The 27,594-nt window shown below is 40.9% G+C and overlaps 2 protein-coding genes across 2 annotated transcripts in view; both read right to left on the reverse strand.

The window, feature by feature from the left end:
- Positions 1-5,264: 5,264 nt before the first annotated feature.
- On the reverse strand, positions 5,265-6,275 carry LOC308564042 (olfactory receptor 1G1-like; the record flags this gene model as incomplete). The annotated part of the gene is made up of 1 exon (XM_081151752.1): positions 5,265-6,275. One exon carries the CDS (start codon positions 6,273-6,275, stop codon positions 5,265-5,267), a length of 1,011 nt encoding a protein of 336 aa, XP_081007878.1.
- A 6,322-nt stretch (positions 6,276-12,597) lies between these two features.
- Positions 12,598-27,594, reverse strand: part of LOC308564043 (uncharacterized protein) — a gene marked incomplete at both ends in the record, with an annotated part of 44,228 nt that continues 29,231 nt past the window's right edge. The window contains 3 exon segments of the mRNA XM_081151753.1: positions 12,598-13,575; positions 13,577-13,669; positions 19,758-20,502. Of these exon segments, the coding sequence (XP_081007879.1) occupies positions 12,598-13,575; positions 13,577-13,669; positions 19,758-20,502 (1,816 nt within the window).

The following is a 27,594-nucleotide window of genomic DNA, read 5'->3' on the forward strand; positions in this document are numbered from 1 at the left end:
AAAGTAGACTGAGTTTGCTATCCTGTTGTCTCCCCGAGAAGTCATGGCTGGAGTCTCAGAGCCCTTCCCTTCCTGTAGGAGTAGCACAGACTGAAGACTCGGGCGCTGAGCGGCGTCTCCGGTACAGGAGCCAGGAGGAGCTGCTGACTTTTCACAGGCAGTGTCTCCCGGGACCCATCCTCAGACCTCCGCGTTGCAGACAAGATGGGGCAACTGTCCAACGCCCCAGCTATCCCCTCCAGACTGCGGCCCCCTGAGTTCCAGCAGGGCCACTGATAATTCCACTCAGAGCCACCAGAGTTGGGATCCGCGCGGACTCCTGGTGTTTCCCTCGGGTGAGGTGCAGCCTGGCTCCCCCCGCTCAGCCTGGGCCCTGAACAGGCCTCATCTCTCACGAAGTCCACACTTCCTGATTTGAGCCGGTCCTCGACGACGAAATACAGCATGTCCTAGAAAATAAGTAAAAAATAAAGATAAAACAGATGGGAGGCCACACCATCACTGCCCTCACATGTCTATGACCCCAGAGCACAGCGATACGAATGATATGTAGACTCTATCTAAGGCCCAAGGGGTGATCTCTGGATTTATTTACTTATTTTCATCGCAAATGTATCTCGCGTACGAAAGAGTGAATAACGTAAATATGCGCTGTTTAAAGAGTAATGAGAAAAGTAATACCCGTTCTCCGACCGCTTGGCTTCAACAATATATGGCGCAACCCTTCAGAAGCCCCGCGGACACGTCTTTTCAATCCTACTCCTTTCCTCCGCCGTTAGAGGAAATCACCACCGTGAATACTGCGTACGACTTTCTTATTTTTCTTGGTGGTTTTGCCACGTCTGCACTGTCCGGGGTGGTGGTAGGGAGGACGTGACCTCAGGCTGACCCGAGAGCTGCATCCGGGCAATTGAGGCCCCTCACTCCCGCCTCTGGCCTTAGACCGGAAGTTCTCCCCTCGGTTCCCAAGGACCGGAAGTTCTCCCCTCGGTTCCCACGGCGGGCGCCATTTTCAAGGACGCAGCCTTGAGAGAGCGACGTGACGTTGAGACCGTTGGGACCGCGTGTGTACATGCCGCCGAACCCCGTTAAAGCGTCTGCGTGAACTTGAAGGTTCTGGCGGCGGGTGCGAGACCTACTCTTCGTGTGGCGCCAGGACGAGCGGTAAGTCCCCTTGCTTGTTAAGCCTGCCACCCGCCCATCTGGAGAGGCCTGGCTCCCCTCAGCCTCTCAGCCCTCCGTGTTCCCGGCCTGTTTGCCAGCCGACGTCCGTATGTGTCTCCACTGTATGCGGTAGTCGTCGGGTTGGCCCACTGTGTGTCTTTTGTCTGAATGGAATTATACTGTTTTGTAAGTTGCCGTAAGTTGCTGGTTGCGCTCAGCATTATTCTCTCAGGGTGCATGTAGCCGAAGGGCACTCTTCGTCACTGTTGTCTCGTAGAGGTCACAGCCGCTCACGATAAGCTCTTGTTACCCGCTGAATTTCAGCCTGCAGAGCTTTGGGATTTGGGGTTATATGTACGTTGGCGCCGAGACCTCGGCGGTTTCTGGGGTAGCAGTCCGTAATCAGATGCGCAGTGTTTCCACAACGGAATGAGCGAATAGTCACACAAAGTCCAACTGAAGTAGACTACTAATAGCCTCGTGTAAATTCGGATCATGTTTTCCTGCTAAGTGAGTTCACTGTAACCCTTAAAAAATCTCTCTCTTGTCAGAGCTCTGTGATAGAAACGCGGATAGATATTCTGGTGGGATGTGGTAATATTTCGTTGTATTTTTTTTTTAAAATGAAATAGTGAAGTAAAACAAATACAGAAAACTGCACGGAACTCAAATATGCCACCAAAGGAATTACTAGGAACTGATCACCTAAGTACCACTTCCCGGCGTCCCTGCAGAAGCTCCATTTTTGTATCCTGCCCATGGTTACTTTTCTCTCCAAGTAAACTAATCCCGATCTTCTTTCTGACATTTTATGTTAGCGTTGACTGTTTTTGAACTTTGCGTAAATGCACTCATACGTTATGTATTATTTTGTATCCTCTTTTTTTTCACTATTTTATTTTAGTGAGATTCATCTGGAGAGCTGTACCTAGTGGTAGTTTGTTCACTTCCATTGCTGTGAGTTGCTCCGTTGTATGACAGCACCCTATATTACTACTCATGCAGTCTGTTAAGGAAATAGTTGGCTGCTTGGCTATTAGGATTAATGTTATGATGATCATTCTTGTATATATTTCTTGGTACACAAGTGCATTCTTTTCAGTTTTGTACATACCTAGTTGCTGGGTTCTAGGATGTCCATATCTAAAATTTTAGTATATAATGTCAAACTGACTTCCAAAGAGACTACCAAATTGCATGTTTACCAGCAATATGTGAGGGTGCTGGTTTCACCACATCCTTGGTAATACTTCGTGGTGTCAACCTTTTTCATTGTAGGCATTTTGGTGTGTGTGTATTGGGGGGCATCTCCTGAGGGTTTGAGTTTATTTTCAGTGATTAATAGAGTACCTTTTAGCCCCGCCGGCCTGACTCAGTGGTTGAGCGTCGACCCAGGAACCAGGAAGTCACGGTTTGATTGCTGGTCAGGGCACATGCCCAGATTTTGGGCTCTATTGCCAGTAGGGGGCGTGCAGGGGGCAGCTGATCAATGATTCTCCCTTATTGATGTTTCTCTCTCTCTCCCCTTCTCCCTTCCTCTCTCTGAAATCAATTAAAGAAAAAAAAAGTACCTTTTAAATATTTCTTCTTTTTATTTCCTAATTTTGAAACTGCTTGTTTAAATGTTTGTTCATTTTTTCCATTTAGTTATCTGTCATATTCTAATTTATATATAGAACTATTTAAATGTTCTAGATACTAGTCTTTTGTTGTTTATATATTACAGATATTTTCTCTATCTTTGTGGTTTGTCTTTTCACTCCTTTTTACAGTGCCGTTTGCTAAGTAAATAACACGTGCAGAAAACTGCACAAAACACACATATACTACCCAAGAAATTATTACAAATGTTTTATTTTAATTAATTGAATTCATCATTTTCATTTTTTCTTGTTGCTTTATTTGTGTCTGATTTAAGAAATCCTTTATTCCTTGAGTTCAGGAAGATATTTTCCAGCATTATCTTCTAAAAACCTTATAATTTTGCTTTTTATAATTGATCTGGAATTGATTATTGTGTATGTTGTGAAGTGGGGGTGTCTATTTTTAATTTGCTTTTTACAAGAAGACAGCTTATTATTAATTTGGTTCATCTATAGACTCTTTTGAATCACAGTTGTATGAAAATATCATCTGTGAATAAAATGCAGCTTTGTTTCTTCCTCTAGAGAATTTAAATCTTTTATTTATTTTTCTCACCCTACTGCACTGGAGGTGAGCTCAAGTACAATGTTAAATAGTTGTGGGGTAGCTGGTATTTTGAATCACAGTTGTATGAAAATATCATCTGTGAATAAAATGCAGCTTTGTTTCTTCCTCTAGAGAATTTAAATCTTTTATTTATTTTTCTCACCCTACTGCACTGGAGGTGAGCTCAAGTACAATGTTAAATAGTTGTGGGGTAGCTGGTATTTTGTTTTGTTCCTCACTTGGAGAGGAAAGATTTCATTCTTATGAACCTTTATATCAGCAATAATGCTTTTTGCTTTAAAATCTATTTGTTTGATAATAATAGAGCTATGCCAATACTTTTATGGTATATACTTTTTCAATTCTTTATTTCCAAACTTCTTGTATTTTTATATTTATTGAGCAAAAATTTCATTGAAGAAATAGTTAGTTATTGAAGCATACAGAAAGTGTAAAAACCATACATGTATAGTGCAATGAATTTTCCCAGAATGAGCACACTCATATCACCAGCACTCAGATCATGAAAGAGCATGATCAACACCCCAGAATGCTTCTTCAAGTCCCTCTTCAAAGGCAGTCAGCATTTATACTTGTTAATAATGGTATAACACAAAGCAGAGAGGAATCACTTATAGAAAGTGAGGATGTGTTAGAGAAAACCACTTTAACTATATGATTTCCTCCTAAAATAATATATGATTACATTAAAAATATTATATTCTATAAGAATAACAAATTGGCTATTTGCAGAAATTCTGCAAAGGGAAGGATTTTAAAATTATAACTTCAACAAAGGAGGTAAAGAGGAAAATGTCTTAATTTGATAATAAACAAAATAAAAACTTTTTTACATAAAAAAAATCACAAAGTTAAGATAAAGAACTGGTTTCTGGTCAAGATGGCACAGTAGGTAAATGCGGTACTTGAATCCTCCCCCAACCACATCAAAATTACAACTAAACTACAGAACAGCCATCATTCAGGATTGCCTGAAATCTAGCTGAATGGAAGTTCTACAGCTAAGGGTTTAAAGAAGAAGCCACATCAAGACTGGTAGGAGGGGTAAAGAAGAGGAACGGACTTGTCCCACACCCATGTGTGGGAGATAAAAGTCAGGAGGGATATCTCCGCTGCAGAGGTCCGCCATGAGGAATGAAGAGTCCCAGCCCTACACCAGCCCTCCCAGCCCAGGGTTCCAGGACTGGGAAGATAAGTCCTCATGACTCTGGGCTGTAAAAACCAGCAGTTGAGCTTCGACCTAGGATCCAGGCGATCGGGGTTCGATTCCTGGTCAGGGCACATGCCCGGGTTGCGGGCTTGATCAATGACTCTCTCATCATTGATGTTTTTCTCCCTCTCCCTCTCCCTCTCCCTCTCCCACTCCCCTCCCCCTCTCCCTTCCTCTCTCTGAAATCAATAAAGATACATTTAAAACACAAAACAAAACAAAACAAAACAAAAAACTCAGCAGGAATTGAGGCTGAGGATAGACGTAGGGCTGCTGGATTCCCAGGCAGTTCCTCTTAAAGGGCCTACTAATGGACTTATTTACTCGGACTCAATCCCTCTGAGCTCCAGTGCTGGGATAGTAGCTCAAACGATATCAGGGACATGTGGGAAGAAACTGAATTGTTTGGCATCAGGGCAAGAGCTGGAGGGGCAGCTTTCCCCCAGACAAAAGTGCTGGCAGAGGCCTTTGTTTCTTTTCTGAGCCATCCCCACACAGAGTCAGCAGGCAAAGAGCCATATGTGAGTCTTCATCAACCTGGCTCACACTGTTTGCCTAGCCCTGATGATTCCCTGAGACCCTGCCTCACCCAGTTTGTGGGCCCACTCAAACTGTTTCTAGTGGCTTTTCCCAATGAATGGCCTGTCTTGGCTTATGCTTCAGACTTTCCTAAAATTCCTCAAACAAGCAGCATTCGGCTTTGGTGTGCTCCGTGAGGGCCTGAGTTTCCAGTCTGGGGAAGGACTCTTTGCTGAGTAGAGTATTTTCCCCAGCCCAAGAGTCTCCACAAAGCCCCCTTCATGTCCCTGTTCCTCAGGCTGTAGATAAAGGGGTTCAGCATGGGGGTCACCATTGTGTATACCACAGATGCCACCGTTCCAGTGTCTGCTGAGTAGGAAGATGAAGGCTGGAAATACACCAGAAAGAGTGTCCCATAGAAGAGTGTGACCACTGACAGGTGAGAGCCACAGGTAGAGAAGACTTTGTGCTTCCCCCCAGCAGAGGGGACCCTGAGGATGGTATGGATGATGTGGGCATAAGAGACCAGGACACAGGTGAGAGGGATCACCCCTGAAAGGGCTGCTTCAGTGAACATCATGACCTGAAAGATATGGGTGTCTGAACAGGCCAATTTGAGGAGTGGGAGGAGATCACAGAAGAAGTGTGGGATGGAGTGGGAGGCACAGAAGGAGAGCTGAGACATCAGGAGAGTGAGTGAGAAGGCCAGGAGGTGGGAGCAGAGCCAGGATGCAGTGACCAGCCCCAGGCAGCGCTGGGGACACATGATTGTGATGTAGTGTAGAGGAAGGCAGATGGCCACGTAGCGGTCATACGCCATCACAGCCAGCAGGAAATCATCCAGCAGGGCCAGTGCCATGAAGCAATACATCTGCAGGAGGCACCCAGCATGGGAGATGGTGTGGTGCTGGGTGTGGATGTTCACCAACACCTTGGGGACAATGGTGCAGGAGAAGCAGGTGTCGATGAAGGACAGGTTGGCCAGGAAGAAGTACATGGGGGTGTGGAGGTGCTGGTCAGAAGCTATGGCCAGGATGATGAGCAGGTTCCCCACCAGGGTGACGAGGTACATGGCCAGGAAGAGCCCAAAGAGGAGGGGCTGCTGCTCTGGGTGTTCAGAGAAGCCCAGGAGCAGGAAGTCAGAGGCACTGGTTTGGTTTCTAATTCTCATTTAAAGTGAAACATTTGGAGGAAAATCTTGCTTAAATATACATAGATTCCAAAAAGTTATATAAATCAAAGCCTTTCATTTGTTTTCTGCATTCTTTTCAGACGTCACAGAGATGCGCTGGTGTCTCTTGGCAGCAGTCATGCAAACGTACAGAGGTGAGGCCTATGGACAATAATAGTGGGAGGTCTTGTTGGGTGTGACCTTTATATTTTAGTTGTTTAGCACGTTGTCCTGTAGACCTGGATGCGGTTGAACTGGAGATTAGATGGGAAGAAACTTCCTAGTCTTAGTCTATCTCCCTCCCCCTTTTCTAATAGATAAGCTATCAATTTCATAGGCTTATAAAATTTGAATGAGATACCTGAGGATATATATTTATTAGAAAATTATTAAGCACAGTTCCCTCCCTCCTTTTCTCTCTCTCTTTTTTGTGTGTGTGTGTATGTAAGGTTAGAAAGGAATAACTAATTGCATAGATAGGTCATAGCTGAGACTCAGGTATTCTGAGTATGATGGGAGTATCTTCTCTCTTTTTCTTTTGAAGACCCATGAAACGAACTAATGCTGATAAAATTACTTTATAAACTCAAAGGCATTTTGCAAATGAAAGTTCCCATCATCATCATCATCAGTCCTTTGGAGTGTTGGCTTTGGTGTCCTGTAGAATAGATAGAAACCCTTTCTGGCTGTGTTATCCTCAGCAACTTAAATATTCTCGTATCCTCTCTGAGCTTCAGTTTCCTAGTCTATAAATTATGTGCGTACTTTGTATACTTATTGTAGATAATCAAGGAGATGACATATTTAAAGCACTAGCACAGAGCAGACCTTCAATAAATTGTGATAACTTATTAATATTGATAGTAGTAGTAGATAAAATGGAACTTGGGCTTCCTGAGGCAATAGACACTTAGAGAACGTGCCTCCCACCTCTAAACCCTCATTGCTTTTTATATTTTGAGTAAATTATTTCCTCTGTACCTCATTTTCTTCATTTGTAAGATGTGGTCATAAAGCTACTATACAGGACTGATGAAAGCATCAAAATGTTGGAATCAGTTAAAGGTTTTTTTCAGGATCTATGATATAAAACCAAAAAGAGAGGTTTTATCTTGTGCATTTGGTGGTGTGGAAGGTTGAACATACAGGCAATATCAGCCTGTGCTAATGTCATGCTCATTGATGTGGTGATAGAACTCCCTCCCTCTAGGTCTGACAAATCCTCATTTGGCCACCAGTCCTCCTGTGTGCTGTAACATTGAACAAGTTTGCTCAGTGTTTCTGGCCTCAGTTTTTGCATCTGCTTGAAGGTGATAACAACAATACCTAATTCGTAACATTGTTGCAAGGATTAAGTTAGATTAAGTATCCCACAGACTAGAACAGTGACTGGCTTATAGCAAAAGCTTTTCCTGCTATTACTGTTTTCCTTGATGGCATTAACAAAAGGAGGGTACTTTCTGGAGTGACCAACTAGTCCTCTGTTTGCCCAGGACTTTCTTGCTTTTAAAACTGAACATCCCTTAGCCCTGGGTAAACTGGACTCTTTCTTGGTGACCATCTGTGGGAAATTGGGCTTTGAAAATCGTAAAGTTTCATATATAGAGTTGCAAGTGTCATTGTCATCAGTATCATCATTATGATCCTTGGGTGGATCCTTGGTACACAGACCTAGTGGTACCAAGATAAAGCATCCACTTTGATATGTGCAGACACAGGTGTGAGCCCTAGCTGTGTCATCTTGATCAAATCATTTAGCTTCTCAGAATCTCAATTGGAAAGTGAGCTTGAATAAATCTACCTTAAATAATTCTGAGACTCAAGTTAAAAACTGGGAATAGGGCTTGCTGAACTATCGATTTCTGTGGAGATTATGACTTTTCTTTGGTGGTGGTATAGAATAATTCTGAAAGCCACTCATGATACGGTGGGCTGAGAGTGAATTGTCCATGCATAGCACGGGTCCTGAGCACTGTTGTTACAGTTTTAATGTATTGGCCATTGTCCAGGGCTTAGGGATGGTGGATCAACACTGACTTCAGGCTGGACTCTCAGGGAGTTTATGAATATTAATTAAGGCCTTCCTCATGGTGGTTAAGAGAGCCAGGTTGTATTTGACTGAGAGTAAAGAAGGGGCAGGAAAGGAGGAAGAAATCAGAAAGGAGATGTTTGTGGGTGTGGGTGTGTGGGTGTGAGAGAGAGAGAGCGAGAGAGCGAGAGAGCAAGAGCAGTATAGAGATCAGTATCTCCTGTGTCTACTCCTTTCAGGTCTTACCTGGAAATTCTGACCGTCCTCAGATCCCATCGCCGTCACCATCACCAGGTGTTGGGTCTGCCTCCTCTCTTTGGTTTTCCTTTCCTACTTCTCTGCAAGACCACTTGCTGGAACCTCAGTTTCCTTCCTTCCCTGTAACAGCAGCTCAGACTGAAGGCTGTGGCTGGAGAAACCTGTGCTCAGGCACAGGAGCCAGGAAGAGCTGTGGACTTTTCAGAGGCAGTGTCTCCTGGGACCCAATCCCAGACCTCTTAGTTAGAGACAAGATGGGGCAAATGTCCAACTCCCAGCTGTCCCCTCTGGGCCCTGGATTCCTGAGTCCCAGCAGTGTGAGGAATATCTGTGTTTCAGGCCTGGGAATCCTGAGAGCACTGTCCTTGGTACCCTCTCCTGGGCACGGGTGTGGAAGGGCTCCATCTCTACCCCCCATCCTAACCTGCTATGGAGTCTACACTCTCCAAATCAGATTCCAGTCCTCATAAAGAAGACCCGTGTATGGTATCAGATGGGTATGAGATTTATTGGGATAATCATTTAATCCATTATGTAATGTTGAGTCACTGGGTTGTGCACCTGAAACTAATATAATATTGTATGCTGACTGTAATTGGAAAAAAATTATTTCAAGTAAAAAAAAAATCAGAAAATTGAAAAAAAAAAAAAGAGAAAACCTGTCATAGTAGTTAGACAGTCACATACTTTACATAGTGTTCCCCTCAGTATTTCCAGTCTAATGAATATGCTGTAAACCTGAAACCAATAAAAAAATAATATTGAAAGTAAACTGTAATTGCAAAAATAAGAAAATCTATTCTTTCCCATTAAAGAAATAGTAATAAATGAATTGAACAGATTTCATGTAAGGTGGGCCACACAATCATTGTCTTCAAATTCCTACAGTCCTATATGTAGAAAAAGTGAACAAACTTGTTTCCTGTGACTTGACAGGGTAGAGATATGGCTCATCTATAAAAATCTGCTGAAGTCATAGGGACTTCTCTATAAAAATTTATTGGTGATTTAAAAGAATGTTTATTGATTTTCAGAGAGAGAGAAAGGGAGAGAGATAGAAACATTGTTCAGCTGCCTCCTGCATGCCTGCTACTAGGGATCAAGCCCGAAACCCGGGCATGTGCCCCAACAGGAGATCAAACCAGTGACTTCTTGGTGCACAGGTCGACACTCAACCACTGAGCCACACTGGCCAGATTATTGGTGATTTTTATATAAAATTATTGCAAATGTGATGGCCAGATGGTGTTTCTTCTAATTCTGTTATTTCTAGTATGTTTATTAGGTGTATTCTCCTATAGGAAGGGACTTACTGCTATTTTCCATTCATTATTTGTTTGTTTATTTATATAATTATGGACTCATGGACTCTTATTCTCTGTTATAGTCAATTACCATTATTCATTTTGTAGCTTTGGGTGTGTTTATTGGTTACGAGGATTCTAAATGATCTCAGAGAAGCCAACTGGGAAATATGTATAAAAGAAACACAAGAAAGAAAAACTAGCAACTAAAATTAAAGGAATGTTTACCCACAGGAGGTGATCAGGAGTGGGACAGGAAGAATAGGGGATGGGAACAGATGTTGATATGTAACATATAAATTGCAATCTATTTATACATTTTAAAACCCATGAGTTCAAATTGATATCTCCAGTTCTAGTTTGACATCACAGAGCTCTTTCCAGCCTATTCTTTCCGAGGTCCATAGCTCCTTTCCCGAGATTGAGGAGTCACTCCCTTTTCCTGAGTGTTCACATATTTGCTGAATCTTTGGATACATGGTGCGTTGTTTCAGAATCTTGAACTCACACCACTGTCAGTGACACACTAACTACAGCTTAACACTTTGTTTCCCATTGTGTGTTTTTTTTTACTTTTTTTTAAAAAAATATATCTTTATTGATTTCATAGAGAGGAAAGGAGAGAGAGTCACGGATTGGCCGTCTCCTGCACGCCCCCGACTGGGGATCGAGCCCGCCACCCGGGCTGTGCCCTGACCGGGAATCGAACCCCAATTGCCTGGATCCTGGGTCCAAGCTCATCCGCTGAGCCACACCCGGCCGGGCTCCCGTTGTTGTTTTTTAAATTGTGAGAGATTTAGACATAATTCTGGGTTCAAGAATTACTTAGTTTACTTGTTGTATTTTCCCCTTTGGTCTAATTATGGTGCTAATTTGAAAAAAAGTTCGGTTGATTGGATTTGTTTTCTTCTATTTTGACTTATTTAATCACCTCTTTTATTTATTTTTTAGTGGCAAAAGACAGCATAATCTGAACTACACAAATAATTCTACTCATCTCCCTCTCTCTTCTGTCTCATCTTCTTTATGTAAACAGTCGTATTAGTTTCTGATTTATTCTGTGTTTCTTTTTGCTCAAATGGGCAGACATATGTATATTTTATTTACCTTTCACTTTTGTTGTTGTTAATACTCACCCAAGGATATTTTTCCCAGTGATTTTTAGAGAGAGTGGAAGGGGGGGGGGAGAGAGAGAGAGGTTGAGAGAGAGAGAGAGAAACATTGATTGGCTACTGAGCCTCGATCTGGGCTGGGGATCGAACCTGCAACCCTTTGATCGGCAGGCCTATGCTGTAATCACTGAGCCACTCTGTCCAGGGCTACCCTTCAATTTTACATAGGAAGTAGCATGGTATAAATGCATTTTGACACATTGATTTTTCCCCACTTAACAATATATCTGGATATTTCTCCATATTGACTCAGAAATATCCTCCTCCTTATTTTTACATAGTTGCAAAATACTCAATGACATTGATGTTTTGTAGTGTTTTCTTTAGTGTTCCTTGAATGAGATATTGTTGATGAGTGTCCTAAATGCCACTAACATTGTATACCTCAAATGGCGAAAATGGTAAATTTCATGTTTTGTATGCTACACTACAATTAAAAATTAAAGCAAAAGTAAGATGTAATATCTACATACAGCATAGAAAAGATATAGAATAATTATAATGTATGATAAATAATTTAATAGAAAGGGAATGGAATAACAGAATCAATATTTAATTAACCAAAAGGGAGGAAGACAAAAGAGAATAAATGTGAAACAAATGTGTCAAATAAATACCATAGTAACTGGAAAATATAAATTTAAATATATTATGATTACATTAGATGTAAATAGATAAAATTCTCCAGAAGTATAGTAATTGTTGCTCTACATAGAAAGAGCAAAATCCGCCATTACACTGTTAACAACTGATACCTCAAAGATATAAGGGCAAAAGAAAATTTAAAGTGATGGAAAAGAAATACCATGGAAACACTATCCACAAGAAAGCTGCATCTTGACTACCTATACTGTACTAGTATTAATATCTCCATCTATATCTGTTTGTATATCTATACCTATATATATAGCTATAAAATATCTATACTAAAATCAGAAGTAGAATAGGTAGGACACATTTCTAGAAATATTTTAAAATTATAAATGCAGTGTTATGCCATTACATACATTTTTAAGAACTCTCTTTTTCTAACAGCCTCGCTCTGTAGCACATGCCAATTTTCCTAGTGTAATTATTCTTATTATGGCTGATTGCAGTCTGCCAGCATGTCATCAGTTGTGAATTGGGAAGTTGTGCACAATCATCATGAATCCAAGTAGAGATAGCAAAAAAGAATCAGTGGAAAAAAAAAAGAAAGTTCACCAGAAGCAGATCATGATGCTAAAAAGTGATTCTTCTGTAACATATAATAAAAAAATACATAAGGAAAAAATGACATATCTCAAAAGAGAAAGAGACAAATCCACAATTATAATAGTGCAACATGTTTTGCATAAAATTTTGCATATATTTTCTAAGAGATGGAGAACAAGCAAAAAATATCAATTAGGAATAAAAATTATTAACAATTCAATTGTATACCTCAAATGGTAAATTTCATGTTTTGTATAAAGTGCACATGACCTAGAGCACATGTAACAACACTCATATATGACAACAGAACGCATATTCTGTGAAAGTTAAATGGAGCTGCCGACCGTACTTTAACTTTAGGAGAATTATCTCACCGTGCTCCTGACTGCAACAAGAGGATTTAGTGGTTGCCGCTTAAAGAACTTAACCCTATGGACACACAGTTCTAGGGCCTGTTTCATATCTCTGTTCCTCAGGCTGTAGATGAAGGGGTTCAGCATGGGGGCGACTACTGCATACATGACCGAAGCAGTTGTATCCTTGGAATCCCAGGAAGAGGAGAGAAAGTAAACACCTGCAGCTGTCCCGTAGTATAAAGACACCACAAAGAGGTGGGAGCCACAGGTGGAAAAGGCTTTAAAGAGTCTCTTATTGGAGGGGACCCTCAGGATGATGGCCCCTATGCGGATATATGAGCCCAAAACAATAGCCAAAGGCAGGAAGAAAATCACTCCTCCCTCAGTGAAGATGAGCAGCTTATTGAGGGAGATGTCAGAGCAGCTCAGCTTCAAGAGCGCAGCAAGGTCACAGAAGAAGTGGGTGATGGTATTGTCAGCACAGAAGGACAGTTGGATCAGGAGGAGGGTGTGCAACACATCATGAACACAGGAGAGACTCCAGGAGCCAGCCACCAGCAGCACACACAGCCCCTTCCTCATGATGGTGGTGTAGTGCAGAGGGTGACAGATGGCCACATACCTGTCATATGCCATCACTGCCAGAAGGTAATTGTCAAGACCAATAAATAGTATGAAAAAATACAGCTGAGTAATGCATCCCACATAGGAGATGGATTGTTGCTGAGTCTGCATGTTTCTGAGCATCTTAGGGACAGTGACAGAGGAGAGAGAAATGTCAGAGAAGGCCAGGTGGCTGAGGAAGAAGTACATGGGCGTGTGCAGGCGAGAGTCCAGCCTGATGAGCAGGATGATGAGCAGGTTGCCCAGCACCGTGGTCAGGTACATGCCCAGGAACAGGGTGAAGAACACGCCCTGCTGCCCTGGCTGGATGGGGAGCCCCAGGAGGAGGAACTCGGACACGCTGCTCTGGTTCTCAGGCCTCATGCTGCTCTTCTGTATGCAAGGGATAAAGAAGGTTTGGAGGTCTCAGGAACCTAGAAAGGATGACCAGGACCATCACATCGTACACTGTAATTATCTGGGAAAACCATGAATACTTAACTACTTTCCTATTAATTCCTCATACCTGTAGACTTACACATCTTCATTCCATCCCCATCTGGCTTCAGGAATCATCACACCCCTAAAGCAGCCAACAGGACATCTTCACACAAAAGCAAGAGGGGCTTTGCTGTTTCATTCACCATGATTTATTGAACATGGAGTCTGTGTCCGGGACCTCTACTAAGGACTAAGATGCAGCAGTGAACAGGAAAAGCAAGGTTCCCACTTCTACTAGTTTACATCTTGATGAGCCTGGAGGAGTAATTTCTACACCAGGCCAAAGCCAAACCATAATAATTCCCTGTGGCAGAAATAGAAGATGAGCCCTGAAAACTGGTCTCTGTTCTTTCTGCCCGAAAGTGAGACTCCAGTGTTGAGTTGGTGTTGTTGGAGCATCGTCATGTTCCTCCTGTAAACCTACCAGGTCCCATTGCTCTAAACTCAGGGACACTAGAAATGGCTGGCCACTTAAAGCCACTTGATGCCAGAATACCTCCTAAATAGTATAGTCCACAAACTATCTTTCACAATAATGCTGAGCATTTTGGTGAACCTTTGGGTGCTGGGGTGAGGACTTGCCCTATGTTTCCTAATTAAATCCACACATCAGCCTTACATTCCTAGATTTTATAACCTCTTCACAGCTGCACAAAGAATTTCTGTTCTTACACCTATTTTAGCTCTTAAGAAGTAGAAACATATATGATACAAATTGTGTAGGCTCACACAGTACAGTGGGGGACAGAAGGGCTCACACATGTGTTTTTGTATGTCTGTATCTATGATATATGTGATGTGTAAAGTATACAACTTGATACATATGTATTATCATTTTCCATAAATTAAAAATCACGAAGTATTAGCCACTTCATGGAGTTCAGTCTAATATGTCTGTGTGATCAGAACCCATGCTCTTAAGCATTTCACATGGAAACTTCCCTTTCATTGCTTAGGGGAGTCAGGCACAATATATAATTTTAGAGCTGTGAGGACCCAGTTGTCCAAAATTTTCTTAGTCCTCTTAATAGATAATTCATTCCTTCATGTTTATATACTTTGCAACAGACAACAAATTCTCAAATATATTAACTCCTACTCAGACAATAACTGTCTAATGAGCACCTCTGTAAGATTCACAAGGCAAGTATAATTGATTCCATTTTATTAAGGTGAAAACTGAGGCCAAGCCTTTAAGTAATTTTTCCAAGGTCTCACTGCTATTTGATGGTGATTCTGTCCAGTAACTTCACACAGCATGATGCCTGGAGTTGTTGTTTTTTGCCTGAGATGTTTAAGAAAAGAAAAGAAGAGGTTGCAAAATTCTGAGCCACTCAGTCACACTCAGGTACATGGACATAAGAGCAGAGCCATTTCAAGAAACAGGGAGTTTCTTAGAATTTGGTTATCTCATCTAATGGTGACCCAGAAGGAGAGCACTTAAGGAAAGACTTGAGTCATGGATGAAGTTCTCCTCCCCCCCCCATACACACACTGCTGATTTGAGGATTCCAGTCACCTGTGACCATGTTCCCATCCTGAGGAAAGGATAGTCAATATGTGCTTCAACTCATAAACACTCATACATACATACAAGTCATAAATAACACACAAAGTAAGACATACACGACACACAAGGATGCACCACTCACCCACAAACACACTCATAATGCACATCAACACACCTGACTCAAGACACACTTGGTAAACACTCAACTCACCACAGATACGTAACTCAAACACTATACACACACGTCACCGAAAACACACAAGATCACACACAACTCAAAAATCTCACAAACACACACCAACAACACACATCACACCCAGCCACACATTCAGTACAACAAGCAGCACACACCCTCCTGTTCCTGAGAGGCAGGCTTCCCTTCCTTCTGTCCATCCCCTTCCTGGGGAAGGCAGTCAGCATGGGGCAGTTAAGCCTATTCAGTCACAGGCACAGTCATTAAACCAGTACCAACACCCCAGGCACATGGTGACATACACATGGTAACATACACATAGAGAAAACCAAACTACACACTTTTCTGCTCTCACACACAAGTGTGTCACCCACAGACACAGCTCACACATGCACCAGCACAGGCTGCTGAGCAGAGGTCTTAGCCCTCTGTGACCTGACCTTGGTTTCCTGTGAGGTCGGGCATCTTCTTGTTCAGCAGCAGAGACAGCAATGTCACTGCCAGTGCTCAGCTGTGATGCCAGTGTACACGATCACAGACATGAATCAGGAGTCCCTAACCACACGCCAGGAGGCTGATAAGTTGGTCTACGTATGTTAAAACAGGGCTGTGAGTCTGATATGTAGTACGTGCACGCACACACACACACACACACACACACACAGCATGCAGCTATCAAGCAGCACGTGCACAAGCATACAGTACATGCACACACACACACCACAGTCATGGACACAGAGTCTCATACATGAACCCACCAGCATACAGGTACATCCATTGCCAAGTGCAGATTTCCATTTCCTCTCACTTGTGTTGGTCGTTGATGAGTTCAGACACCTTCTGCTCTAGACTGTTGCCCATCTCTTCAGGTTTTCTTCAGGAGGCCTAATATCCATACACATAGAAGAAATATTTGTGGTCTTGGCACTTCTATAGACTTTCATTTTCCTTAACCACCTCCAGAGAAATGAGGCCAAAGGTAACAATTACTGGTGAGAGACTGAAACAAAGTCCCTAAGCTTCTGGCTAATTTCTGACTGCCCTTTCGGGACCTGTGTGTCCAAAAGTTGGAGGGACTAGAGTCCTAGGGGACAGTGCCCTTGATTCCAGTAATGCCCTGGACTCCTTTATCCTGGGTATTGTTCCAGCTGGGACAAAAGATTTTTTATGTTTTTATTTTGTAATTATTTTAAAGATACAGAAAAGTTGTAAATATCATATATAGTGTGGGGCAAAAGTAGATTTATAGTTGTGAATATGGGAAACAGTTGATTTTTGTATTATTATTTATTATGTATTCTTTTTCATACAAGTAACTCTAAATCTACCTTTGCCATACCCTTTAGTTGGCTAAGGTAGGATCTTCCAGGTTTTGTACTGTAAAGTTTCTATTTTAACCTTGTTATTCTAATTTCGGTAGATCTGTTGATACTATATAAACACAACTTTTTCCTCATTAAAATTTTACCCACTATACTGAACATCCTTTGGTGATTATTTTTTTTGTTGAGTTTATTAGGGTGACACTATACAGGTTTCAGGTGCACAATTCTGCAGCACATTATCTGTACACTATATTGTGTGTTAACCACACCACTATATTGTGTGTTCACCACCCCAAGTCAATTCTCCATCCATCACCATTTATCTCTCCAAAAACTTTTTCTGTCTCCCTCCATTGCTTTCTCTCCCCCCTTAATCATTGCACTGTTGTCCATGGCTACAAGTTTTTCTCTTCTTTTTTTCTGTATCCCTCCACCTCCTAACATAGCACCCACCCTCTGACAGCTGTCTCCCTGTCTCTATCTATGAGTCTGTCTCTATTTCACTTGTTAGTTCATTTTGTTCTTTAGATTCTATATGTGAGTGAAATCATATGACACTTGTCTTTCTCTGACCGGCTTATTTCACTTAGCATAGTGCTCTCTGGGTCCATCCATGATGTGTGAAAGGGTAAAATCATCTTTTCACGGCTAAGTAATATTCCATTATGTAAATGTACCACTGTGTCTTGATCCACTCATCTACTGATGGACACTTGGGCTGCTTCCAAATCGTGGCTATTGTAAATAACGCTGCAATGAACATAGGGGTGCACATACTCTTTTGAATTAGTATTTCAGGGTTTTTTGGATGAATTCCCAGAAGTGGAATCACTGGATCATAAGGCAGTTCCATTTTTAATTTTTTGCGGTATTGCCATACTGCTTTTGATAGTGGCTGCACCAGTCTGCATTCCCACCAACAGTGCCCTAGGCACAAGAGGGCTGGCACAAGAGGGTAAGAAGTGTGGAGGCACAAGAGGGCTGGGCAGCAGCTAAAGCTCCTGATATCTCAGCTGTGGGAGGTTTTCCCCTGAGAAGTATGGGGTCTAAACCCCAAGCCAGGCTCTCAAGCCTAGAGCAACAGAACCAGGAAAAGCACCCACATCTAGCTGTGAGAAGCAGTGGGGGTCCTGTCCTCCATGGAGAGATGGCATAGTGATGTAGGCACCCTCTTAAAAGGCCAATGCACAAAATTTCATTCACAGCCACTCACCCTGGGCTCTGGCAGAGGGAGGGTAGAGCAATTAGAGCCATGTGAGGAGAGTCTGGGGTTGGTGGCTCTGGGGAGAGAGCTGAAGGGTCAACTGTCAGGATTCCTGTGCTGAGTCATTCCTGTATACTGCAGAAGCCATCTTTCTCAGGCAGAGCATTCCCTTCCAAGCAGCATCAACCTTGGGGGAAGTAATAGCCCCACCCACTGGAATGCCTCCAGCCCCACCCTGTGGAGGTTACATCCTGTAGAGGTTATGCCCTGCTAAGGAGTGCAGCCCAGGCTCTTTCAGTGACTAAGCCTAATAGGCAGCCTGCAGGTGGAAGCAGATCTCTGGCTGCTTTGAGACTTTTACTGACCTGCCCCAAACCGGTGCTGGTAAAAGCTGGCCTTGGTGCACAACTTGGTGCTATCCATATGCACCCAGGCTGAGCAGAAGGAGACAAAAGCTGTGGACCTCTGATAGCTCCAAATAGGTTGCCCAGGGCAGTTATCTGACACAGGCCTGCGCTGGAGCCCCTCTGAAGAGGCCCAGAACCAATACACCCTGTGGCCAGCTTCAGACAACAACACAGCAGGATCCAATAAGCTTCACAAGCAGCATATCCACAGGGAGATCTCAGCAGACACCAAATCATGCAGTGGCGAATTCCTCTTTGTGTGATCAGCCTGCACAGCAGCTTGAATGCTGTATTGGTAGTTGAGCCTCACAGTCAGCCAGCCTCAGTGTTGATCTCATGCACAAATGGGCCAATAGCAATCAGAACTCAGTTATAGCCTGGCTCAGTGGTTGAGCATCCACCTAGGATCCAGATCGGGGTTCTATTCCCAGTCTGGGCACATGCCCTGGTTGCAGGCTAGGCAGCCAATCAATGACTCTGTCATCATTGATGTTTCTATCTCTCTCTCTCCCCTCCCTTTTCTCTCTCTGAAATCAATAAAGATATGTTTAAAAAAAAAAAAAAAGACTCAGTTACAACAGGAGGGCCCACATAATATACACAATGGACATTCCTAGAGCACCCAGCTCAGGTGACCAGGGAGATTGTGCCACTGGGTCCCACAGGAAACCTACTCCATAAGGCCACCCTACCAAGACTGGGAGGCATATCGGATCTACCTAATACATAGAAACAAGCACAAAAGGGACCAAAATGGGGAGACAAAGAAACAGGTCCCAAATGAAAGAAGAGATTTCTCCAGAAGGGCTAAATGAAATGGAGGCAAGCAATTTATCAGATATAGAGTTCAAGGTAATGATTATAAGGATGCTCAACAGTATAAAAAAAAACATAGACAACATTAAAAAGGACCAGTCAGAAATGAAGAATGTAATATCTGAAAGAATACAGGAAGGAATGAACAGTAGGTTGGATGAAGCAAGAGGATTGAATAAGCAATTTGGAAGACAAGGTAGAAGAAAACACCCAATCAGAGCATCAAAAAGAAAAAAGAATTTTAAAGTAAGAGTGGTGAAGGTGAACATCCTTGTCTTATTCCTGATCTTAAAGGGAATGCTGGTAGTTTTTGCCCATTGAGTATGATGTTGGTTGTGGGTTTGTCGTATGTGGTGGAAGAAACTGTTTTCCTGAAATATGGATTCCTAGCAGTACCGAGTCTGGGATTAAACATATATTTGGTCAAGTTCATTGATAGACACCAAGTGTTCTAGCTTCCAGGTCAGTGCTCTTACTGCTTGCTATTCAGTACCACCTGTCATGACCTCTATGAGTGCCATGTAAAAAATAAGAAGGAGGATAACCTATCATCTCTTAGGTCACTTCCCAGTTATGACATTCTGTTGTGTTGCTTGTTCTATGAGTGAATTTTGTCCCTTAATTTCCTCAAACCGATCTTCATATCTTTGTTCCTAAGGCTGTAGATAAAAGGGTTCAGCATGGGTGTCACTACTGTGTACATAACCGTGTTTACCCGGTCCTTCATCACTGAGTACATGGACAGGGGCCTAAAGTAGATATAGATGACACTCCCATAGAACAAGATTACTACTGTGAGGTGAGAGCCACAGGTAGAGAAGGCCTTCCACTTTCCAGCTGCAGAGGGGATTCTGAGTACAGTGATGATGATTCGCAGGTAGGAGAAGAGAATGCACAGGAAGGGGGTCACAATGACTGCCAGTGTCTCCGTCATGGCGACAATCTCGCTGGAGGAAGTGTCAGAGCAAGATAGCTTTAGCACAGGCTGGGTATCACAAAAAAAGTGCTTAATAACATGAGAGGCACAGAAAGACAGGCGGGACATGAGTAGTACACGGAGCAGGGAGTGCAGGTGAGAAATGGTGCAAGAACCCAGTAGCATGAGGAGGCAGCACCGTGGGTTCATAACCACATCATAGTGGAAGGGGTTGCAGATGGCTACCAGCCGGTCTGTGGCCATAGAGGCCAGCAGGTAGCTGTCGGTGTTCCCAAATGCCATGAAAAAGTACATCTGGACCAGGCAGCCCACGTAGGAGATAGACTTTGTCTCTGATAGTAAATTCACCAGCATCTTGGGGACAATGACTGTTGTGAAGCAGATATCCATAAAGGATAGGTTGCTGAGAAAAAAGTACATAGGTGTATGGAGCCGGTAGTCAGAGTAGATGATCAGGATGATGAGTACATTTCCCACTGCAGTGACCAGGTACATGGTGAAGAAGATGGCAAAGAGGGGAGTCTGCAGTTGAGGGTTGGAAGATAGGCCCAGAAGGATAAAGCCTGAGGAGCTGCTGCTGTAGTTCTTTATCTCCATGTCTCTCTTCTTCCTGGATAGGGTTGGAGAAGCAGTGGAAGAGATGTGAGTGACAATTAGATTGACAGCGTCTTCCCTAACCCTCAGCCCATAAAAAAAGCCCACTGTTACTGTTAGGATTTTAGAGATTATTTACTTCAACAAACTACAAAGAAACAGGGAGTAAAACCTCACAGGGGAAAAGTTTGAAAATTCCAAGTTGCTTCCTACATGAGAAACTAACGATTTCTCGTGTGTTCTTAGGACCTTCTGTGTAGCCTAATTTGTCTGAGTTTTTCTCAATTCTCTTTTTAAAGATTCTTCTTAGGTTGTTTCCTGACCAACTTATTGTCCACTTTTTTTTTTCTTCCACAGGAAGAGGCTGCTGGGCCCCACTTTTAATCAGGCTGCTTTCAGAGAAGGGGTGAATGAGGTCCTCTCATTAGGAGTGAATAATGAGGTCCACTCACTTGGATCCTCTTCTACTGATAGTCCCAGAGGTCATGGTAGTTGGGCTAAGACAAAAGTGAGCATCAGATTTAATCAGTGATCCTTGGTATCCACAGAAGTCAGATGAGGATTTTTAAATCTTCAGAGAAAAATCTGCTTAATATATATTTAAATATTTCTGTTTGGCTAATATAATCTGGCCACTTAACTGATAAGTTTTTGGTTCAAAAATGCCATTCAAAATAAGAATGTTACTAGGAAAATAGCCCATGTTACTGAGATTAATTACTTAAGTATATTAATTTTTCTGATTAAAAACTATGAAGTCCTTATTCTAAACATTTAAAATTACCAGAATATAAAACTTTGAATGTAAAGGTCTGGTTCCCACCAAATATCATAGAAAAGACAAGTCAAGATGGTCTCTGTTACCATTATTGAACTGCTGCATTGCTCAGATGATAGTCTAAGCCAATGAAAAGCAAAATTAAAGAAATAGGAGGCATAAACATTAGATAAAATTGTCATTTAATTATTTATTCCTTTTATTGAATTTAGAGAGGAAGGGAGAGGGAGAGACAGATAGAAACATCAGTGATGAGAGAATCATTAATTGGCTGTCTTCAACACAACCCCCACTGGGAATCGAGCCCACAACTCGGACATGTTCCCTGACCGGGAATCAAACCGTAATCTCCAGGTTCATGGGTCGATGCTCAGCTGCTGAGCCACACCAGCCAGGCAAAATTGGCATTATTTTTAAGTGACTTATATATCTAGAAAAGTGTTAATACACATCTGAAGACTTTAAACATATGAAGATTTCACCAAAGTGGGCAGATACAACATAAATATACAAATATTAATACTTTTTTTATATTAGGAAAATGTATGGAGAAAAAGTTTCAATAAACAATGGCTAGAAAGTCTAAAAAAATACTTAGGAATAAACCTAAAAGGGAAAGTAAAAAAAAATGTGAATGACCTATCTGAAGAAACTATAACAGAATACAAAGGTATGATCTGAATAAATGGAAATATTCTATTCCTAAAAAGGATTCAGTATTACAGAATGTCAAATTTTTTTTTAAATTTTATTTTTGTTTGAAATATTACAGATGTCCCTTTTTCTCCCAATGACCTGTTCCACCCCATCCCATCCCTCTCCCCAGTCCCTCTCCCCACCATTGTCGGTGTCCTTGGGTTGTGCATATATGCATATAAATTCTTTAGTTACTCTCTCCCCCTCCACCCACCTGCCCTCCTCCATCCCTCTGACATTCGTCAGTCTCATCTATGCTTCCATGTCATTGAGTCTATTCTGTTCATCAGTTTATTAAGTTCTTTAGATTCCACGTATAAGCAAGATCATGTGATGTTTGTCTTTTGCTGCCTGGCTTATTTCACTTAGCATAATTTTCTCTAGGTCCATCCATACTGTCCCAAAGGGGACGAGATTCTTCTTCTTTACATCTGTGTAGTATTCCATGGTGTAAATGTCCCACAGCTTTTTTATCCACTCATCTACTGATGGGCACTTGGGCTGTTTCCAGATCTTGGCTATTGTAAACTGTGCTGCTGTGAACAACGGGGTACATATATTCTTTCTGATTAATGTTTCAGGATTCTTAGGATACATTCCTAGGAGTGGAATCACTGGGTCAAAAGGCAGCTCCATTTCTGATTTTTTGAGGAACCTCCATACTGTTTTCCATAGTGGTTGCACCAGTCTGCATTCCCACCAGCAGTGTACTAGGGTTCCCCTTTCTCCACACCCTCGACAGCACATGTTGTTTGTTGATTTGTTGATGGTAGCCATTCTGACAGGTGTGAAGTGATATCTCATTGTGGTTTTAATTTGCATCTCTCTGATGATTAGCGACGTTGAGCATTTTCTCATGTGTCTCTTGGCCTTCCTTATGTCCTCTTTGGAGAAGTGTCCATTTAAGTCCTTTGTCCATTTCTTAATTGAGTTGTTTGTCTTCCTCTTGCTGAGTAATATGAGTTCTTTGTACACTTTGGAAATTAGCCCCTTATCAGATACATCCTTGGCAAATATGTTTTCGCAGACCGTGGGGTTCCTTTGTATTTTGAGGCTGTTTTCTTTTGCTGTACAGAAGCTTTTTAGTTTGATGTAGTCCCATATGTTTATTTTTTCTTTTGTTTCTCTTGCCCTAGGAGATGTATCAGTGAAATGATACGTGGGATGTCTGTGACTTTACTGCCTATGTTTTCTTCTAGGATTTTTATGGTTTCATGATTTACATTTAAGTCTTATATCCATTTTGAGTTTATTTTTGTGTATGGTGAAAGTTGGTGGTCTAATTTCATTTTTTTGCATGTATCTGTCCAATTTTCCCAGCACCACTTATTATTATTATTTTTTAAATATATCTTTATTGATTTCAGAGAGAGAGAAGGAGAGGGAGAGAGAGATAGAAACATCAATGATGAGAGAGTCATTGATCAAGCCCACAACCTGGGCATGTGCCCTGACTGGGAATCGAACCCCGATCGCCTGGATCCCAGGTTGACGCTCAACCGCTGAGCCATGCCCGGACGGGCCCAGCACCACTTATTGAAGAGACTGTCTTTACTCCATTGGATACTCTTGCCTCCTTTGTCAAATATTAACTGACCATAATGGCGTGGGTCTATTTCTGGGGTCTTTATTCTGTTCCATTGATCTATATGCCTGTTGTTTTACCAGTACCAGGCTGTTTTGATTACAGTGGGTTTGTAATACAGTTTGAAGTCCGGTAATGTGATCCCTCCCACTCTGTTCTTTTTTCTCAAGATGGCTGCAGCTATTCGGGGTCTTTTTTGATTCCATATAAATTTTCGAAATGTTTGTTCTAGGTCTGTGAAATATGCTGTTGGTATTTTAATAGGAATTGCATTGAATTTATAAATTGCTTTGGGTAGTATGGACATTTTAATGATATTAATTCTTCCAATCCATGAGCATGGTATATTCTTCCACTTGTTTAAATCTTCCTGTTTCTGTTTTCAGTGTCACGTAGTTTTCCAAGTACAGGTCTCTTACATCCTTGGTTAAGTTTATTCCTAGGTATCTTATTTTTTTAGTTGCAATGGTAAATGGTGTTGCTTTTTTAGTTTCTCTCTCTGAAAGTTCATTGTTGGTGTATAAGAATGCCATTGATTTCCGGATGTTGATTTTGTATCCGGCTACCTTGCCAAATTCGTTTATCAAATCTAGTAGTACTTTGATGGAGTCTTTAGGGTTTTCTATGTAGAAGATCATGTCATCTGCAAATAATGACAGTTTTACTTCCTCTTTTCCAATTTGGATACCTTTTATGTTTTCTTCCTGTCTGATCGCTATGGCGAGGACTTCCAGTACTATGTTGAATAAGAGTGATGAAAGTGGACATCTCTGTCTTGTTCCTGTTTTTAATGGAAATGGTTTTAGTTTTTCCCCATCGAGTATGATGTTGGCTGTAGGTCTGTCATATATGGCCTTTATTATGTCGAGGTATGATCCCTCTGTTCCCACCTTGCTGAGAATTTTTATCAGAAATGGGTGCTGGATTTTGTCGAATGCTTTTTCTGCATCTATTGATATGATCATATGATTTTTGTCCTTCATTTTGTTTATGTGATGTATCACATTTATTGATTTGCGAATGTTGTGCCAGCCTTGCATCCCCGGAATAAATCCCACTTGGTCATGATGTATGATCTTCTTAATGTATTGCTGGATCTGGTTTGCTAGTATTTTAGTGAGGATTTTAGCATCTATGTTCATCAGGGATATTGGCCTGTAATTTTCCTTCTTTGTAGCATCTGTATCTGGTTTTGGGATTAGGATGATGCTGGCCTCATAAAAAGAGTTTGGGAGTTTTCTCTCCTCTTGAATTTTCTGGAATAGTTTGAATAGATAGGTGTTAATTCTTCTTTGAATGTTTGGTAAAACTCGCCTGTAAATCCATCTGGTCCAGGACTTTTGTTTGCTGGGAGTTTTTTGATTACTGCTTCAATTTCATTAGTTGTTATCGGCGTATTCAGGTTTTCTGCCTCTTCTTGATTCAGCTTTGGAAGGTTGCATGCTTCTAGGAATTTGTCCATTTCCCCCATGTTGTCTAATTTGTTGGCATATAGTTGCTCATAATATTTTCTTACAATTCTTTGTATTTCTGTTGGGTCAGTTGTTATATCGCCTCTTTCATTTCTGATTTTACTTATTTGGGTCCTCTCTCTTTGTTTCTTAGTGAGTCTGGCTAAAGGTGCATCAATCTTATTTACCTTTTCAAAGAACCAGCTCTTGGTTTCATTGATTTTTTTTTGTAGTTTTTTTTTAGTCTCTATGTCATTAATTTCTGCTCTGATCTTTATTATTTCCTTCCCTCTACTTCCTTGGGGCTTTTCTTGCTTTTCTTTTTCTAGTTCTTTTAAGAATGTCAATTTATAGATTACACATATAAGTAATACCATACAGTGGTTGTCTTTTTCTTTCTGGCGCATTTGACTTGTAATGCCCTTGAAATCCATCCATGTTGCTACAAATGGCAGGATTTCCTTCTTTCTCATGGCTGAATCCAAAAAAGACAAACTCCCAGAAACAGATCGTGGAATGGTAGTTGCCTGGGACTGGGAGGTGAGTGAAATGAGGAGATGCTGGACAAAAGGTACAGTCTTCTAGTTATAAGATGATTAAGTTCTGGGGATCTAATGTAGAGCATGGTAAATAAAGTTAATACTGTATTACACAGTGTACAGATGATGTGTTGTAGAAGTGTGCACCTGAAACCTGTATAATTTTGTTAACTAGTGTCATCCCAGTAAAGCCAGTAAAAAGGAAAAAAGTAAAATCCCCAATGAAGTTAAGTTTATACATTTGAAATTTTAAAAAAGTGTATTACATACTTGAAATTTGCTAAGAAAGTAGATATTTATTTTTATTGAAATATAATTGATATATAACATTGTGTAAGTTTAAAGGAGTACATCATGCTGATTTGATACACTTATATATTGTTGTGTGATTACCAGTGTGGTATTAACTAACACATATATCACGTCACATAATTATCTCTTTTTTGGTGGTGGGAACAATTAGATCTAGTCTTGGAACTTTGAAGTTTAAAGTACAGTGTTGTCTATAATCACTATGCTGTGCACTAGTGCTGTGTACCTAGGATTAATTTATCTACTGGTTAGAAGTTTGTACTGCAAAAACAACATTTCCCAATTTCCTCCACTCACCCCCCTCAGCCCCTGGTAACCACAATTTCTACTTAAGATCTACACTCTTATCACGTAAAAGAAATTATGTAAGGTGGTGGAGGTATTAACTAACCCTACTGTGGACATCCTTTTTCAATATATAAGTATATCAAATTATCATATTGTATACCTTAACTTATACAGTGTTATATGTCAATTACATTTCAGTAAATCTGGAAAAAAGTCAGTTTTTCTTAAATTATAAAATTCAATGCATCTGTAATAACACCCCAAGGGAATTTTTTATGTGTTGATTATTTTACTAGATCAGAATATTTTAGATTAGTCCTTTAAAACACCCTTCACAACCTGTTTAGCATTCACCTTAACTTTATTTACAGTCACAAGAACTAAGAATTGATTCCAAAATAAACAAAAAAACTTGCTATATCCTAGGTAATACAAGTTTATGCCAATTTATCCAGCTTTGGTAAAACAATATCATATTTTAAAAGTTACTAGCCAATTTGAATTACGTACCTTGCACGTCATTTCTCCTTCATGTAGACATCTAAGCAATGTAAAACGATACCTCAAGGGAATTTTTAATGTCACTTGAGGTCAATCTGAAATTCATCTAGAGGAATAAATGGCTAAAGAAAGACAAGATAATTTTGAAAAAAATGAGAATAACAGAGAACTTTTCTAACTTAAAATCAAAGCACATAAATGATAAAAATCAATAAAAAACACACACAGAGAAAAAGAAATGAATGGACCAACACAAATAAGTTCTGTATATCGGTATTTATACATATATACAGATCTTATAAAGTATATAGAACTTAATATATAATAAAGATTTATTTCATGAGAGTGTAGGAAGGATGGACTATTAAATAAATGATATATATGATAGTTGGCTGGATCTTTGGAAAATAAGTCTAGATTTCTATCTAACCCACACATAAAAATAAAACCCATATCAATGAACAATCTAAAAGTAAAAATTCCAAACTATAGGAAGGTTTAGCAAAAAATGAAGGCACATATATTTTAATGATCTCAATGATGCCATTCTAAGAAAGAAATAAAATATAGAGGCAATAAAAACAAAATAGTGTACTAAAATACATGAAAATTATACCAAAAGAGATAAGCAAAGATGAAATATAAACTATTGAATCAAAGAAAATATCTGCAGTACATTTACCAAAGAAAACATGAGATGTTTAACCTCATTGGCAATCAGAAAGCATAAATTAACTGAAAAATAATTTTCACCCACCAGATTATC

Source organism: Miniopterus schreibersii (assembly GCF_964146895.1).
Source record: "Miniopterus schreibersii genome assembly, chromosome: 11".
NCBI lineage: Eukaryota > Metazoa > Chordata > Mammalia > Chiroptera > Miniopteridae > Miniopterus > Miniopterus schreibersii.